Source organism: Serinus canaria, chromosome 3, assembly GCF_022539315.1.
Source record: "Serinus canaria isolate serCan28SL12 chromosome 3, serCan2020, whole genome shotgun sequence".
Taxonomy (NCBI): Eukaryota; Metazoa; Chordata; class Aves; order Passeriformes; family Fringillidae; genus Serinus; species Serinus canaria.
This window is the reverse complement of record NC_066316.1, coordinates 41,898,733-41,915,522: the sequence shown is the minus strand read 5'-3', so window position 1 is coordinate 41,915,522 and position 16,790 is coordinate 41,898,733. Positions and strand designations below refer to the sequence as shown.

Below are 16,790 nucleotides of genomic sequence, written 5' to 3'. Positions count from 1 at the left end.
ATATTGCTAAATTGTATTTATGTAAACACAATAATTTTTCATTTTTTAAATGTCCTGGAAAGTCATTGGATAAATTTAATGCAGCAATACTCTTTTCACTTTGAAAACCACTTTTGCCACTCAAGCACTTAAATATTTGATTAGTTACAAGCGTGTTCTTGAGTTACTGAGTTTTTTTCTGAACACTTAGCACCTACTTTTATGCTTTGATAATTGAGGCCTTAATAGCAGGAAAGGGCACAAGCAGCAGCTTCTCTCTCAAGGATGCCAAGGGATGTTTATGTTGCTCCTGCTGTATTCAGTTCCTCCCCCTCCAAGGGAAGAAAAAGTGGAGACTTGGGGGTGCCTGAAAAGCAGGCAGAAGGCAGCTAATGGTTTCTTCCTAGTTGTTAGACTAATTGAAGATGAGTAAAAATCACATGGCATATGATTTAATTGGCAATAAATGACACATGCACCAGAAAACTGGAAATCTGTGATGTGCAGTTTAAAATTCAATGTGCACACTTGTCAGGCCTCTTTACTCTCAAGTATAGCTCTACATCAGGGGCTTGGTGTTACATGCAAATAAATGCTAAATGGACTAGCAAAATAATTCTGCACATCATATTCATTTATAAAAGCTAGCATTTTTCCTTCAAGCATGTACAGAGCAGCTGTTATGAGGTTTTGTTCACATGTCAGTACCAGTTTGACAAATTTTAAGATGAGCCTGCAGTATTTTCTCTAAATTGCCCAAATTACCATGAAGATAGGTACATTCTCAGACTGCTGCTAAATGTAACTGGTAATGCATGTGTGCTGTACAAAAAGTGGATCAAGATTAGTTCAATCTCTTCTCTAACTCAGAAACTTCAGTTCTCAGTGTATTTATGATGCTTTTTGATTAGCTTAGGAGAATCAGAGTATACCAGAGAGCTGGGTGGACCTTGAGAAGGTTTGGGTCTAATTTGAAAACCTAGGCTTTTCTTACTAGTTTTCCTAAAATCAGGGAATGAGTAAGACATTCCTTGTGTTCTATATTGATGACACACTCCAATAAAAAGAACAAATCTGTTACAGAAATGTAACTTGATTTCATAAACAATTTTTGACATGCTGCTTATGTCTTTTCATTTAAAAACTATGTCCATTGAACTTGCTCTGGTATTGACATTTCCTAATGTTTGAGTAAAACAAAAGAGATGTCTTAAAGGAGTTTGTGGAGTTGTTTTGAGTTTTAGTTGCTGTATATTTTTTTTCTTTTTCCATGCAGGCTTTAGAAGCCATGTTGGTGCAAATAAGAATTAGTTTGCTTCTCCCTGTATTCTCGTCCTTTGCTGTGTTTCCCACTGAGCTATTTTGCATAATATTCACTTTTTTTGAGATTCTTCACACTCTAAGGTGCTGGAAGGTGTACAAAAACGAAAAATTAATTTTGCCTGTGGTCTTATGTGAATACTGTCAGACAATGTTGTCATTCATGTTTTTGGAGTACGATCTGTCTATAGCTGCAGCTGTGTTGACTATCTAGGATTCATGAATATGGCCATCAAGGAGAAAGACAGTTAACTTGCACTGTCAACAGCTGAAATCACAGCATCTCTTTTTATTTACTTTTATTTTTTCTAAATTTTCCCTGGACATGCAATGAAGATGGCATATTCTCTAACTTGTGGTTGTGAGGTTTTATGTTCATTCTGTTTTTTTCATACTTAGTTTCTCAAGTAATTCTGCTAGTATTACTTCTGTGTGTGTGGAGGAGGGCTTCTGAGGGAAGAAAGCATGCCACTTAGTTTGTCATAAAAGATACACACTGACTGCAATTTAGAGCTGCCTTTTTTTTTTTAACCTATGTAAAAACACTGAATGGTTATGAAGAGGCTTGAAATTAAGGCTGTCTAGTAGCAGCTGTTGCACTAAAGGGGGAATCATCAAAATTCAAATAGTGCTGCTGGAAGCAGCCTTCTTACTGCACTGACTTGGAATTAATGTGGAAAAGTTATCTCTTCAGGTGACTTCTGCCATCAGAAGTTGAAATTGAGAAAAGTTTTAGACCTTTGTGTCATCACTTGCTGGTTCAGATCATCAGTTTGGCTTAGAGGCGTACTGTCCATAACCTTCAATTTACAGAAGTTATGTTCTTATTTGGTCTATCCTCAAGTCAGCATTGACTTGATGTAATTCCTTCCACTGTTTGGGAGTGTTTGTTTATCTGCTGTAATAACTTAACAGCTCAAATCTATTGGTTATTTTAGTTTATCTTGATTTCACTTATCTTCAGTTATTCTATTTTCAGCTGAAAATTTTGTTATAAACTAGCTCATTATTTTATTTGTTAAATGTGTCTGCTATTGTTTGCTGTTCAGATAAAGCACATATACCTAACTCACAGGCAAATTGCAGGATTTATGGATTTGGGCAACACTGGTAACTTTAGATAAGAGAAGATACACATTTTGCTTCCAAGATAGTATGTTTGTTTCTGCTGAGCTTGCAGAATCATAAATGCTTTAGATATATGCCTTTGTTTAGCCTACAACTTATAAAAAACTGTCTTGCTTGATCTTCTCAACAACAATCACTAAAAGCCTTCTCTGTAAATAAATATAATAGAAAATAACAGTATTTTACACTGTTGGTCTGTCTTTCCTGTTTTTATTTCAGAGATCTCATTCAGAGTTTGGCAATGTGGTGGGAGCCTAGAAATCATCCCGTGCAGCAGAGTGGGTCATGTATTCCGCAAACAGCATCCTTACACGTTTCCCGGCGGGAGCGGTACTGTGTTTGCAAGGTGAGTGCTGAATCGCAATGGTTTGGGTTTCCTCGGGCGGTCAGCAGGTGGCAGTAATTTCCTTTTAGGGATCTCCTCTTTAGGAAAAATTTGCAATATTGTCTGTCGTGGTAAAATATTAATTAAAAAGAAACTAATGACTTGGAGTCAGCTATGTAGGTTGAGAGAAGAACCTGTGAGCTCAAAGAGGGAAACTTCTGGTGGACACAGACTGAGAATCTGGAAAATAAGGAAATGCTTAGCTTGGCATTTCATCAATATTGTATGTATTTGATTTTAAAGAAGGCTGTGTTTTCAAAACTGTCATGAAGCTTCATTTGTAGAAACAGTTTCATTGTTCACTAAAAGCCACAATTCACTAAGTTATGAATATGCTTTGCTTGCTTTTCATTAATACATGATCAGCATGTGAGACGCAAATGATTATGGAGACTGATTTCAGATTTATGCCAGTCTGTTGGCAACTTGGTTCTCTATAATATTTGCCTTTTCTGTGCTATGTTTAAAAATGCATTTTCTATAGACCTAGGAAGTTGCAGTTTTAAAGGCTTAGATTAATATGCGTGTTAATTTTTCTGTTGGTACCCATGCATAGCAGTAGCTGAAATACTGAGCTGTCTCCTCAGTTTCCCTTCTGTAAAGTGCTGTGAACAGCATGCTCATAGTGGTTTTGACTTACTATGGATGAAAGTATTGCATGAATGTACTGAGGGCATTTTGATCAAGGCTGTATCAGTTGTAGCTGAAGAATCACTGTAGGTTTTGGTTTAGAGACTTGATCTTGATGCTCAGGGAGCCGGAGAAGTACAAGTCTTGACTAAAAATTCAGTGGGCTAAGAGCTGGAAATAAAATTGTTTATTTTCACTTGAAGGGATGTGGAGCCCAAACTGTTTAACATGAAGCAACACAGAGTGCAGATGTACTTAAATTCATAAGAATGTTCTAAGCTGCTGATATTTTTGGACTTGTGATTCACTTTAGACTGAGGAATCTCCTTAGGGTGTAGTTCTTCCCTTCCATGCTAGTTATGCCACCAAGGTGACTTTATTGAATTTAATATCTGCTAAAATAAAGTCACTGTTCTGGTTTTTTCAGCGTAGTAGGCACTCTAGTATTTTTTTACTTTTTTTCCCATTCTTTGAGATGTATATTTTATGCTGCAGTGAAAAATGAATAATAGTACTTATGTGAAAACAAAAGCTAGCAATGAAGTGTCCTCAGTACATCACATCTCTGTTCCAACATTTATAGTGTGCATCAGGAGGGTTGAAAGCTTTACCTTTTAAACTGTGTTATGTAAGCTTGGGATGCAACTGGTGTAGTTTAATGAGGTTTTGAAATGACAGTGTCATAACAAGGAGCATGGCTAATAAAAGTGAATAAATGTATGAATATACTGTGCAGTTTTCCCTCTCCTGCAGCTTTTCCATCTTCAGGGTGTTGCCAAGATACTGCTTTTCTTGTGCTGTAAAGAGCTTTCTTGGATGTCAAACCAATATAATGGGATGCCTTAAAATCCATTTTAGCAATGAGAGGATAAGAAACCCTAGGTAGTAGGATATCCATGTAGAAAGGGCGTTATAATACACATGTGTGTAGGACCATGGTGCCAAGAAACTTGGTGCATGGAATCTGTGCTGCTGGTGCAGTTGGGACGTGTTGGCTTATGCCATGTTGGTCTCTTGGCTGTAGGCAGCTTGTTCTGGAGTCCTCTTTTTAGCTGGCCAGTCAGTATGCACTGCCTTTTGGCAGCCCAAACAGGTTGGTAATTTTGGGTAAGAGACTGGGAGTCCTGTTTCATGGGAAGGGAGACTACATCACCATGTCCTAGCTGTGTGATGTGGGCAGGGACAGCTTGTGGCCAGCAGGATTTGTGTAACCAGTGCTGCCTTAACCCAGCACTCCAGCGAGCCTTGCAGGCCCCAGTCTGCTCCAAGCAAAGCTGCCTCTGATCTCTCAGTGCTGTTTCATCAACTGGCTTAACATTAGGTGCACCCCATACTGTGTTCCTCAGCACCCTGAGTTCTTTAGGGCCTTGCTAGTTCAGGCAGTTCTCAGCATCTACACAGTGCTCATATTCGTGTCACACAAAGCCTGAGCTGTTCTTCCTCCATGAGTATGTGCCAGTGGGCTACAGACAGGCATTCTGGCCTTGAAAATGCCTTTGGGGTCGTTAAACCCTGGGAAATAAAGTAGTTCCTCTCTTACCACCAAAATCTGTTTGGCCTCTGGGAATCCAAGCTGGTTGCTGGGCAGACAGGAGGGGCTGAGTGACTGACACTCACACAGGCCTAAGAGACTGCAGGTGAAGATACATTCACATAGCTTCTAATCTGAATCTAGCAGGATTTTACTTACAAAAAATTAAAGGAATCTTTGCAAGAAAAAAATCTGTCCTCAAACAAAAAAATTATTCAGGTCAGTCTTGTGAAATTTTTATTCCCCACACCGTTTTTGCTCAGCAACCTGCAAGCCTCCTCTCTTAATCCTGATTATGTTTTGTCTTTTGAATTGAAAAATCATATTAAAGTTATTGGCTTACTGAGTTCACTCCAGTTGCTTTAGGTGAACTTTCTGCCAGATGTAAAGTAAGCTTTAGAGCATGGCAGTTGCAAATGAAATAAGACTTACTTTTCAAAGCATAAAATTATGAACAGTAGAAGTAAATGAGTTTTACATGGAAGCCTGGGGAGGGGAAAAGCCATTGGACCATGTTGCAGTCCAAAAGGAAATGTAAAGACACCAATTATATAAATACAGGGATTTTAGTTAGAGGTGTTTGATTAGAAGTAAAACATTTGGATTAGGATTTTTTTCTCATTTATTAGAATAATCAATCTCTCTCAAATTTTAAACCATTTCCTCTTACCTCAGCCACAGAAGACTTGTTTGTTTCATAGCTTAGAGTATTGTGACAGCTTGTGTCTTTTTGGAACTTTGAGTGCTCTACTGGTAGGAATACAATGAAGAGTGAAAATATCTACATCTTGCCTGTGTTAGCATATTTGTTTTCAAAAATGTAAAAGACTTTTAAATATTGCTAGTTGTTAAGATTTTTGTTTCCAATTAGTTTGCTTTATCCAGGTGAACACTCACTGAATTTGTCTTCTGTCAACTTACTCTTATAAAAAGATCAACCAAACATCAACCTAATAAATTCCATGAAGTTTGCAGAAAGAACTGAAAGATGTATGTTAAATTCTGGATGAAAACCTGAAGCAGTGATGAGTGTGAAAAAGATATAAATTTCATTATAAATGCATTGATTTCAGTTATTTTACTCTAATGGTTTTCTATTACTTGGGTCTTTTATAGGGAGTCTGCTGCGTGACTTGAGGCAACTGAGTGTATAGTACTGGGAAGGGTTAAAATCAATCTGAGGGAAAATTGGATGGTTTAATTCCACCATAGAGAAAATATAACCCATGTGTTTCATATGATTGTCCCTAGAAATACACGCAGGGCAGCAGAAGTCTGGATGGACGAGTATAAAAATTTCTATTATGCAGCAGTGCCTTCAGCCAGGAATGTACCTTATGGCAAGTAAGTCACAAGTGCTTCTTTGTCCTATTTGTTAATTCTTCATGACATAGCACCTTCTGAGGTGAAAGCAATGCTCAATCTGATGTTGTAACATATATCTAACATGTATCTCTACAGTTCTACTGTTCTTGAGTTTTCTGTGTATTCCATAAAATATATGAAGACAACAGCCTGACTCTGAAAACTCCTTTTTTTTTTTTTTTTTTTTTTCTCCTCTAGCATTCAAAGCCGAATGGAGCTCAGAAAGAGACTTAGCTGCAAACCCTTTAAGTGGTATCTTGAAAATGTTTATCCTGAATTACGGTGAGTTTTGGCTGAAACAGAGTTCATATGGTGTTTTCCTTTTTGCTCTCCCCAGAAATCATTGGTTTCTCTTCCTCAATCCTTGGATGTGTAAAGGATGTGTTTTACTTTATCCATGAATGCAATGCCTCATGAGATTTATTTGCTTTTTTTAATTAGTTCTATTCCTAAAAAGTAATTTTTCCATAGTTAGCTGCCTTTTCTACTTATGGCAACTACAGCTGCAATATTTTAGAGGAGAGTGTCCAAAGGACTGAACTTACCTGAGCCTGGAGTTAGTCTCCTACCCAAGCCATTTACTCAAAAGCACATATTCTGTATCCTGTTGTCATCCCTTTAAAGCTTTTGCCTATGCCCAAGCCCCTGCCTAGTGAAGTGAGGAGACTGAATCTTGTTGCATTACAAATGATGACATTCAACAGACAAGAGGGCCTCGTGTGTTTGGCAGACAAGGGTAGATGTCTGAGGCTCTGAGAAGCTGAGTCTCCTACTCCTTCTTGTCTCCTATTCTCTTGTCACTGAATAATCACTGACTTCTGGGAAGGGCTGAGAAGAGGGAAGTGAGGGATGACACTGCAAACAGTTTTTGTAACATGAACATCCTAGCTAATGAGAAATCCTTGAAGAGAAATACTTTTCGAAAGGATAGAAAGATTTTGGTTAAATGATCCATTAAGAAGTATGTTGGTCACATCTGAGCCCACTAACTAGTCTGACTAGCCTGTCAACCTAATACTAGTGTAGTGGTGTAAGATATTGTGTGTATCCTGTAAGAATACTTGAGGTTTTTTTCCTGGGGCCACTTCATGTCAGTGGTGCTAGGTAACTGTTAGAGACATACAGGCTTGAGATGCAAAAGCAGCACCAGCTGTTACAGCCCCAGTGCAACATGTGCAGAACCATGCATACTAATGAGTCTCATAAACCAAGATGATACTGAGGAAGTAAGTTTTCCTTTATTTTCTCTTAACAGTGCCAGAGGATATTTGGTTTTGTTTAATCTGTGAAAAAAAATGTCTCTTCTGGAAAATGCACTACCATAAGCATTACATACACGTAATGTTGTCTTGTTCTGTCATCCCTCATGTGCTCATTCTGCTGGGTTGAATTATTATACTCATATTATAGTCTGGAGTTTTTAAAGGCTCTGATATGCCCTTGTTTTACTGTTCAACGTGAACGCATGGGCTCTACCCACAGCTGTGCTTTGCTGAATGGACTTAGGTGTTTCCATGCTAGGGGTGTACTTCATGTGCAACCATTAGAAAATAGATACCAGAAAAACTTTGGTGGTTTTTTTTTTTTCCCCAATTCCTAACCCCTTTTTTAACATTTCAGTAAAAACAGCCTGAGAAACAGGTAGTGTCCTATTTCTGCCACAAGCTATGTTGCCTGAAAAGACAAATGAGCTAATTGATAACACTAAGCTTTGAGTCACTTTAAATGATAAGTCATCTTTGATTTGATTTTTGTGCCAAGTCTGTATGTTCACCCTCCTTCTCTGGTACAAGTCTTCTGGTACTGTGTGTGTGGTAAGCTTGCAAGTTTACTCATGCTTGATCAATTCATGATTAAATAATTGCCTGCCCTCAAAAGATGATTGAGATTTTCACATGGTAGTCATCACTTGTCCTTAACCTCTCATCTTAAAAATATTCTGAGTATTTTTATAAACAAGGAGTTAAAAAAAAAAAAAAAAAACTAAGAAAAACCTGCCAAACAAACCCTGAACTGAATCAAGCAGATATTTCTGGTTTTGTTTTAGGGTACCTGATCATCAAGATATAGCCTTTGGGGCTTTGCAGCAGGGTACCAATTGCCTTGACACTTTGGGCCATTTTGCAGATGGTGTTGTTGGAGTTTATGAATGTCATAATGCCGGGGGAAACCAGGTCTGTATGCCAATAATTTTGCTTTCTACAGTAAGTCTTAAGAAAGAAAGTGAAGCTAAACTTTTAAATTCAAGCAGTTACTGTGTATTGGTGAGAGAAAGATGAATCCAAACCAGCACACCGGTTGTTGTTACAGATGGGCCAAAAAGCTTCTCCCTCAAATATAATTTTGCATTTTCAGGATTAGAATCTGAGCCCAGAGATTCATTCAGTGAGCACCACATTATCCCCTTCCTTAGTCACTATTAATATGTGCTTTTGCACTAGAGTCCATAGCTTCCTTCCCAGGGGTTTTGTACTTGCATAGAAAGCATTTTCCAATGAAATGGTGCGTTTGATTTTTTGGGGGTGATTTTTACTTAAGAAAATATTTGGGTTGCATTAAGCAAATGGTGTAAGATCAGCAAAATAAAAGAATGCTTTGCTCTGCTGCACTGTTAGTCATTTACAGTTTGCAATAGTGGAGTATAAAAAAAATCTGTCATAAATCCCCATTTGGCTTTTCTAGAAAACAGCGGTGCCTAAATGTTCACTCACAGTAAGGGGAGTGTTTTAACAAATCCTTTCTAATCCTACTCCTAAACTAATTGTAAATGTGTCAGATCTTTAAATGAGAGCATTAATTATTTCAAAGAATCTATTTATGCAGTTGTGACTTAGTTATCATTCATGGAATACACGCAGAGGTTCTCACTCCTTTGTGTGCTGCTTTGTCACTAAATCCTTGTCAGATTAAACCTGACTTTAAATCAAATGTAATATTCATGTGTCAAGTACAGCTGTTAAAATAGAAGGCTGACCAATTAAAAACTATTCTTGAATGAGTGTCAGAAGTTTGCTCTAATTTAAATTAGAAGGGGGAAAACCTAAAATAAGATGAAGCCTAAAATGAAGTAATTTCCTGGAAGATGTATGATTACAAATCATTCAAATCAACATGTGAGAAATGCCTTCTTTCCCTGTCATTAAAGAGACTTTATCTGTGGAAGCTTTTTCAATTACCTTTATGAAAGTACTCTCATCTTTTCAGAAATCACAGTGGGGTTTTTGGGAGAAAGGGTAGATGTGTCACAAGTGCCTTGGAGCAGAAATCTTAGAATTTTCTGCTGATGTTGTGTATTCTGTGTAGATACACAAAGTTATCTTCCTTTTTCAAACTCCCCTCCCCTGAAGTTGACCCTCTGCTTTCTATGTTTGTTGTTTTTTTCTGTGGCACTGACCTTGACAAACCACTATGCACTTGCTCTGAACAAATACCTTTGAGAGGACATTCAGACAGGTTAAGAGGCAGAATGGGTCAAACCCAGGTTTTATGTCCAAGCAGAACTCGTATTGGATTGGAAAAAAAATGACAGCATGGGAGGAGAGCGATAGGGAACAAACCACAGTCTTTAGATCTGTACTTTGTGTTTTGCACCTCATTCTTATTGGGAGGTTTTTCGGGGAGCTAAGGTCATTACAGGCTGTGGCAATCTTCTATAACTTGAAGAGTGTACTCTGTCTTATGTTCAACACAACTTAAAATGCAAAACCTAAGTAAAAATGGGATTTCTGCCCCCTTTTTCTCCTGCTCTCCCCTCCTCCAGATTGGTAGAACTCAGTGGTAGTTGTGCACCTCCAGAGGGCTGAATCACTGGTGGTGTGCTTGACAATATGCAAATATGATGGTTGTGATAAAGAGCTAAAGGTAAAACCAAATGCATTTATGTTCAAGGGGAAGGTTTCAGGTTAGTTTATATAATAACTTTTTTTTTCTGATTTGGCACAGATTTTCTCAGATATTCTGATTTTTGCAGTAAAGCTATCCAATTTCCAGCCTGTGCCCTGAGCATATACACTGCTTACAAATCCTCCTCTGCTGTAGTGGAACTTGTTCCATCTTACCTCCATTATAGTTACTGACCTGTGGAGGAAAGTATCCATACACTGTCTTGTAACATGAGAGGCCATCATGTAGATGTTTCCAGCAACAGAGCTCAGCTTTCATGAAGCAGCTGTAGTTTGGCTTTTAAAAGTGTTAATTTCTTGCATAATTTCTGTTGTGGCTGGGGCTCATACAGCTTTTTGATGGAAGGGTAATAAAGGCAATAATTTCAAGGCTCTAACTCTGACTGCAGGGTTCTCAGATGCAAGTTATACTACATCCCTGGTAGTATTTTCAACTGTCATTTTTCTCTATAAATCTTACCAGGGAAGAGATCAGGGCCATTTGTAATTCCTGATAAGCTCTGAAAAGAATTTGCTTAATTCCTTTAGTTGTGGCTAAAAAAAGTGGCTATTAATATTTTATTATACATTAATGGTTCTTGTTTCCGTCTTACAAACTGGACAGAACTGAGAAGGCAAGTAATTTTGCTGTTATCTGAGTTTAGCATACTGAGAGTAAAAGGAGAAGTTATCAGCTTAAGAGTTGAGAAGACAAAGGGATACACAGATTTGTCCTGGTTTTACTTCGTTTTCCACAGTTGTCATCATTCTAGTACTTGCAGAATACAGTACCCATCCAGTGGCTTGGGACCTGTATGATTGTGATTACAAGTAATCTCTTGGGTTGCAAATTCTGACAGTGTTCTGAGCATCTCTTCCCAAAGAGATTTAATAATTGTTAAATCTGCTGAGTATCAAAGTAATTATACATTTCTTTTATTTCTGAAACACTGATTACATGCAAAATAACATTTAAATGTTATTTAACATACAGGCTTGGCCCTGTATGTCTAAGGTTTTGTATTATGCAACACTAAATCCTCTTAAGTTGCTTGAGAGAAGCTAATCATGCCCTTTTAAGTAGTTTATAAGCATGATTTGGATCATTAGCCTGGCTTTAATCAAGTGGCTTCTTTCCTCAAAGGATAGTTAGACAAATGGACACCAGTGTGGACCCTGGAGACCAAACTTGAAAGGAGAGAGGCATATGGAGAGAGTCTGAACATCAGTGCAAGATGAGGCTCTGGGTGAAAAGATGCTGAGATCAAACAGGCTGGGCAGCAGTACATACAGAACAGCTTCTCTTTGCTCTCTATTTAAGAGTTGCATATTTAAATACATTTAACAGAGATTCTGTTGTACATCATGCCTTGGATGGGAGGGAACATTCTCTCTGTCCCTTTTGTGTATTGCTTTCTGGTGTTCTTTATTGTACGAAGAACTGCTGTTTCCTCACTGTGGTCCATGTGCTTTGTTCAGTTTGTGGGCAGGGTGGCCAGTGGTGCTGCAGACCAAGCTTTTATGTATGTAATTTTATATATATATTTACAAATTTAGAAATCCGAAGAAAGGGAAAGGAGTAATACAAACACACACACACATATGAAAATAAATACCTAATTAAATAGGCATTTGGAGGAATATCTCCCACGAGGCCCCGTGTGACTGCCCGCAGCAGCTGTGTAAAGCCAGCAGAGGGAGCAAACAGCAAGCGCAGCCCTGAGCTGATGGGGGGACACCGAAGCAATTTGAATTAGTTTGAAATGGACTTTTCATCTCCTGCCCTGTAGGAAGCAATGAACTGTTCTAATGCCAGTACATAGCTATTTGTAGGATTTTAACTTGAGGTAGCATGTGTTAACATACACAATTTTGTACGTTTTTTGTTTCTTCCTTTTTGTAGGAATGGGCCTTAACAAAGGACAAGTCAGTGAAACACATGGATTTGTGCCTTACTGTTGTGGACAGAGCTCCTGGTTCACTAATAAAACTTCAGGGCTGTAGGGAAAACGACAGCAGACAGGTGAGTATGTCATGACTGCACTCTGCAAACAGTGGGGTAGACAAGGATGGTGAATAAACAAAGTACTGGTGATCTGTCATAGCTTCTATAGGCTCTACTTTTACTGTTGTTTGTGTGTGTGAAGCTAGGATTCATGCTCTCATAAAGGCAGAATAAGCTTTATCCCAGCAGGGCCTTGTGTAAAGGTTTCACCCTTTGATGTGTAACAGGGTTTAACTGCCTCGTGCATCTTCTGGAAGAGTTTGTGTATTCCACAATGTCTTTTTGAAAGGTCTCACTCAGAGAAGTTTGAATATTATCTATGCTGTTTCTCAGAAGAATGTGGTTTGGCTTTCCTTCTTTTCAGTTGTGGCCTGCTTAGAGCAGCACTAGAAATCCTTAAATTAATTTTTATCAATGCAGCATTGTAACTTCATCAATTTCCCATGCCTGAGGAAATTCACATTTGCAGAGTCATACCATCTTTTTGATCTAGTCATGGAACAACTCATCTCTTTCTGCTCAGTCATCAGTTCTGATCATCTTCCAGCTTCCTTGCTTCTATATCTGTTTTTTCAGACAGGTAGCTGAAACACTGTTTATTGATGAAGGAAGGAATATTCTTGCCGCTTTTCAGAGAAGGAAACTAAGGAAGCAAAATTTTCTTGATAAGGTTTACAGGCATAATATGGTAGACATACAAGAGAAACCACCCCCCCTTTTTTTTTTATGCTGAATTTGGGATTTATTCTGTCCTTGATATCATCTTGGACAAAACTTTTGACAGCACAGATACCTTATCTTCTGTAGAATTGAAAGGTGTCTGACAAATTTCTGGATTTCTGTAGTTGTCTATAGTGAATGTGCTTCTTGCTTCTCTATGCTCACCATTGTAGGGGTATGGGGATGGATTTTGATTCTCATTTTTTTCTTCAGACCAAAGGTGTCACACAGGTAACAAGGTGAGACAGTGTATTTGAGAAGTTCTGAACTAGAGGGAATATTTTGGTGTATTCTGTTTCTTGCAGAGTGTTAGCAGAAAGAACAGCTGCTCTGGCAAGGCTTGCCAGAACTTAGATACTCTTACTCAAGAATCATCTAAACTGCTCCTATTATTGCAGTTTGTACACATTTCCAGGCACAAGCCAGGGAAGCTTATGAAGACTGCAAAGGACATGATGTAGAATTCTTCCTTTTTCCTGCTTTTCCAGGTCAATAACTGTATTTTCTCTTCCAGAAATGGGAACAAATTGAAAGCAATTCTAAACTGAGGCACGTTGGCAGCAACCTCTGTCTAGACAGCCGAAATGCCAAAAATGGTGGTCTCACCGTTGAGATCTGCAATCCTTCTTTGTCACAGCAGTGGAAGTTCACACTTAATCTGCAGCAGTAGAAGGACTTACAAGCAAAGTGCTGTTTCAACTGAAAAACATTGGGCAAAGTTTTGATTGAATTACTGATGTATTTCTTAAAACTTTCCACGGAACTTATATACCTCAGTATTCCACCTTTATCTGAAAGTAGAGTGCTGAAGCAGACACCAGGGATCCAGGGGACTTGGAGCACTGCAAAGATGTCACTGAGCATTACTTCACAGGAAGAAGGAATTGTGCTGCAGACTTCAACTGTTCCTTTCTGTCTTCAGCTACTACTTGCACAGCAGATAATTAACTCTAGGAACAACTGACGTATTGTAAACAAAAGGATCTGAAGAAACATCTGTGGGGAACAGTGTGGGAGGGAGGGTGGGAAAAATTACTAGGAGAAGGTCATTTGAAAACTCCATTGGAATAGAAGTCATGGTTTGTCATTTCCAGAACCAGAAGTGTCATTTTGAAGTTTCTTTTTTTTCTCCTGTGTGTACTTGGTAATTTGAATATGAACTTTTCTATGATGGACTCTAAATATAAATATATGAAAGTATATATATTGTCAGCTCCCAATGATTTGTATCAGTTTTCATCATCCTATAATTATCAACAAAGTGATTGACATCTGTATAAGCAGAAATTGGATCGGAGTGCTAGGAGAGAGAAACTCGGAGGGTGCGGATTTTGTGCTGCTGGGTGTGATGTCCGTGCTAACACTGGATGCTTTGCTTTGCAAACTGGATCTTCTAAACACTTCACCCTCGCTGGAGATCATGAAACTCAGGAGGAGAAAGAAAATAGCAGAGGAAGTTAATGCATCTGCCCAGATGATTGCTTGGATCATTCATTCCAGCTTGGGAATTCATCACCCGTGCTCTGGATAATGTTAAACCTGTACTTTATATTTGTGTTGATCATTTCTGTAGTACTTTGTCTTTAAAATATTTTTTCCTTTGTTACAAAATTATATAAACTGCACAGAGCTTTTGTGCAGGTGTATTGTTTCATCAGAGTTTTATTCTGGGCCCTAATGAGGAAAAAATTGTCTCGAACTCCCCTTTTGAGTTGTAGAAATAAGTTAGAATTGAAACACCACTGACAACAGCACAAGATCTGAATTTTAATTTGCAAGGATGAGCAGCTATGTAATATCTCTGAATTGCACTTGCTTAATTTATAGACCTACTACTGGGGAATTTTCTTCCATTTTGTTTCTTTAAATGTAGCTTTTGAATGAATTCAGGCTTGACTCTGGGAATCAGCCTGGATACCTACATAGCCTATGTGTTTTTAACCATAGAACTTGTGCATTTTGCAGCTTCAGTCCAGCTGATGTCATTTTTATAAAACAATGCTGTCAAAGGTAACCCCAACTTTGACCTGTCCTTTCTTATGTTTGCATAGACTATATACTTTTTTATTAAAAGCAAATGCTTCAATGAGCTTTTAAATGAGAAGGAAGGTAAAAAAGTATTAATAAGACAGCATTGACAACAATTAGTGCAGACATGGAATGCCAGGAAGTGGTTTTGGAAAGATGGATCTTGGGAAAATATAAGGGTTGATCATAAGGAGATGAAAAACATCTGCTGTACTGTAGTATGCCGCTACAGTTCCCCTCTTTCTTTGTCCTGGAAGTAGAGTAGTTCCTGATTTTTTATTTTCCCTTGGCTGTACCTGTGCATCAGGTGTAGAGATGGTACTCTCATGGGCAGGGTGGCTTCACTGTGCCCATAGATACCTTGCCTGTCTGAAGTTATGACCTGCAGGTACCTTTTGGATGGGGCCCTTAAATCCAGTTTTACCCATCCATCATCATCTGACTTTTGAAATAAATAATTAATACTTTTTCTCTGCTTATCCACAATCCACTTTCTCCAAAACTTGCCTGTTTTAAAGGCCAGTGGATAAACTATTTTCAGCTTTTAGTCTCTCCCTGTAGCCTTTTGACCTAGCTGAGAACTTGAAGAACGTATTTCATAAACATAGCAATAGATGCCTTCATGTTTTGGAAAACAAATGCTGAAATACGAGCTCAGCAGCAAACCAGTTTTTTGAGGCTTTGGAAAACAGAATTTAAAAGGAAGTTAAAAAAACCCAAGCACTCAGCCTCAACCGTGGAGGTATTTCCATTCACAGCTTTGATCTGATTGAGGGTGGTACTAACTGAAATCAGCAGCTGCAACTCTGAATATTGACCTGCCTCTTATCTCTGAATCTGAATTGCTAGTGAAAAGAAATTTAAAAAAAAAATCCATATTCCATCGCTTTAGTCTTTAATGACTGCAATATTCATAAAGTAGAAATATCTTTTCAGTAATTCCCCATGGATGTTGTGCATAGGGGTTTTAATGTAGGAGCTGTATGCTTTTCTTTGAGAGAACAGACAAGAAGTGGTATCCTTTTGTTATGTTTACATGACAGTGTGCCAAAGTTACTTACTGTGATTTTAGGGGTTTTTAATGCTGAAGAAATTCATCTGTTTGAAAGATAAATTAAGAGCCCTTGAAGCAAATTGTGGTGGAGTCTCCTGAGAACTTTTCTTACCGTCTTCAGAACAAGAATGGTGATACTGTTTATTTTGCAGATTTTCAAAACATAGTTTGGAAACTGTTTTTTTCAGTTGGTTTGAAAAGTCTGCTGTACAGAGCTTGTACTTGTTCATTTTATAGATGGAAACCATCCTTGAAAATTTGTTTAACTTAAATAAAGAAGAATGCTTTATAGATAAGTGTGTGCTGGTTAATAGAACTGAGTAAAGCCAGTAGAAGTCTGCCTGGAGCTTGTAGGTTGAAGTAGTTTTCAAACACTTCATTTCACTTGGTTGCTTCGTAAAGTCCCTGTTCTATAAGTGTGTATATGTAGGTGTATATTTGTATTTATGAAAAGAGATTTTGTTTGTGTTTGATACTGTAATTTTGAGGAAATTCTTATTTTAGAAGCTGTATTACACTGAGGAGAGGGCTAATGCTGACTGTATAGTCACCTGAAAATATACTGTCTAGGCACTCCCCCTCCTGTCCCTCTAGGCCTGAGCTTCTGGAGATCCCCACTGTGCCCCCTTTGCTCCCAGCAATCCCTGTGCCAGGGCCTGGTGCAGCTGCAGCTCTCAGCCCCTCAGGGTGCCTGTGCTCATGGGCTCCTGGGCAGGGACAAGATCATCTATTGTAAATATTTAAACAATTTTTTTTTTTTTAAT

The 16,790-nt window shown here is 38.3% G+C and overlaps 1 protein-coding gene across 1 annotated transcript in view; it reads left to right on the top strand.

The window, feature by feature from the left end:
- The window catches only part of GALNT2 (polypeptide N-acetylgalactosaminyltransferase 2), an 89,901-nt gene extending 73,587 nt beyond the window's left edge, over positions 1-16,314 (top strand). The window contains exons 11-16 of the mRNA XM_030236274.2: positions 2,647-2,773; positions 6,225-6,317; positions 6,537-6,620; positions 8,386-8,512; positions 12,123-12,242; positions 13,459-16,314. Coding sequence (XP_030092134.1) covers positions 2,647-2,773; positions 6,225-6,317; positions 6,537-6,620; positions 8,386-8,512; positions 12,123-12,242; positions 13,459-13,614 — 707 coding nt within the window. The 3' untranslated portion in view covers positions 13,615-16,314. The remainder of the gene's footprint in view (positions 1-2,646; positions 2,774-6,224; positions 6,318-6,536; positions 6,621-8,385; positions 8,513-12,122; positions 12,243-13,458) is intronic.
- Positions 16,315-16,790: the final 476 nt, after the last annotated feature.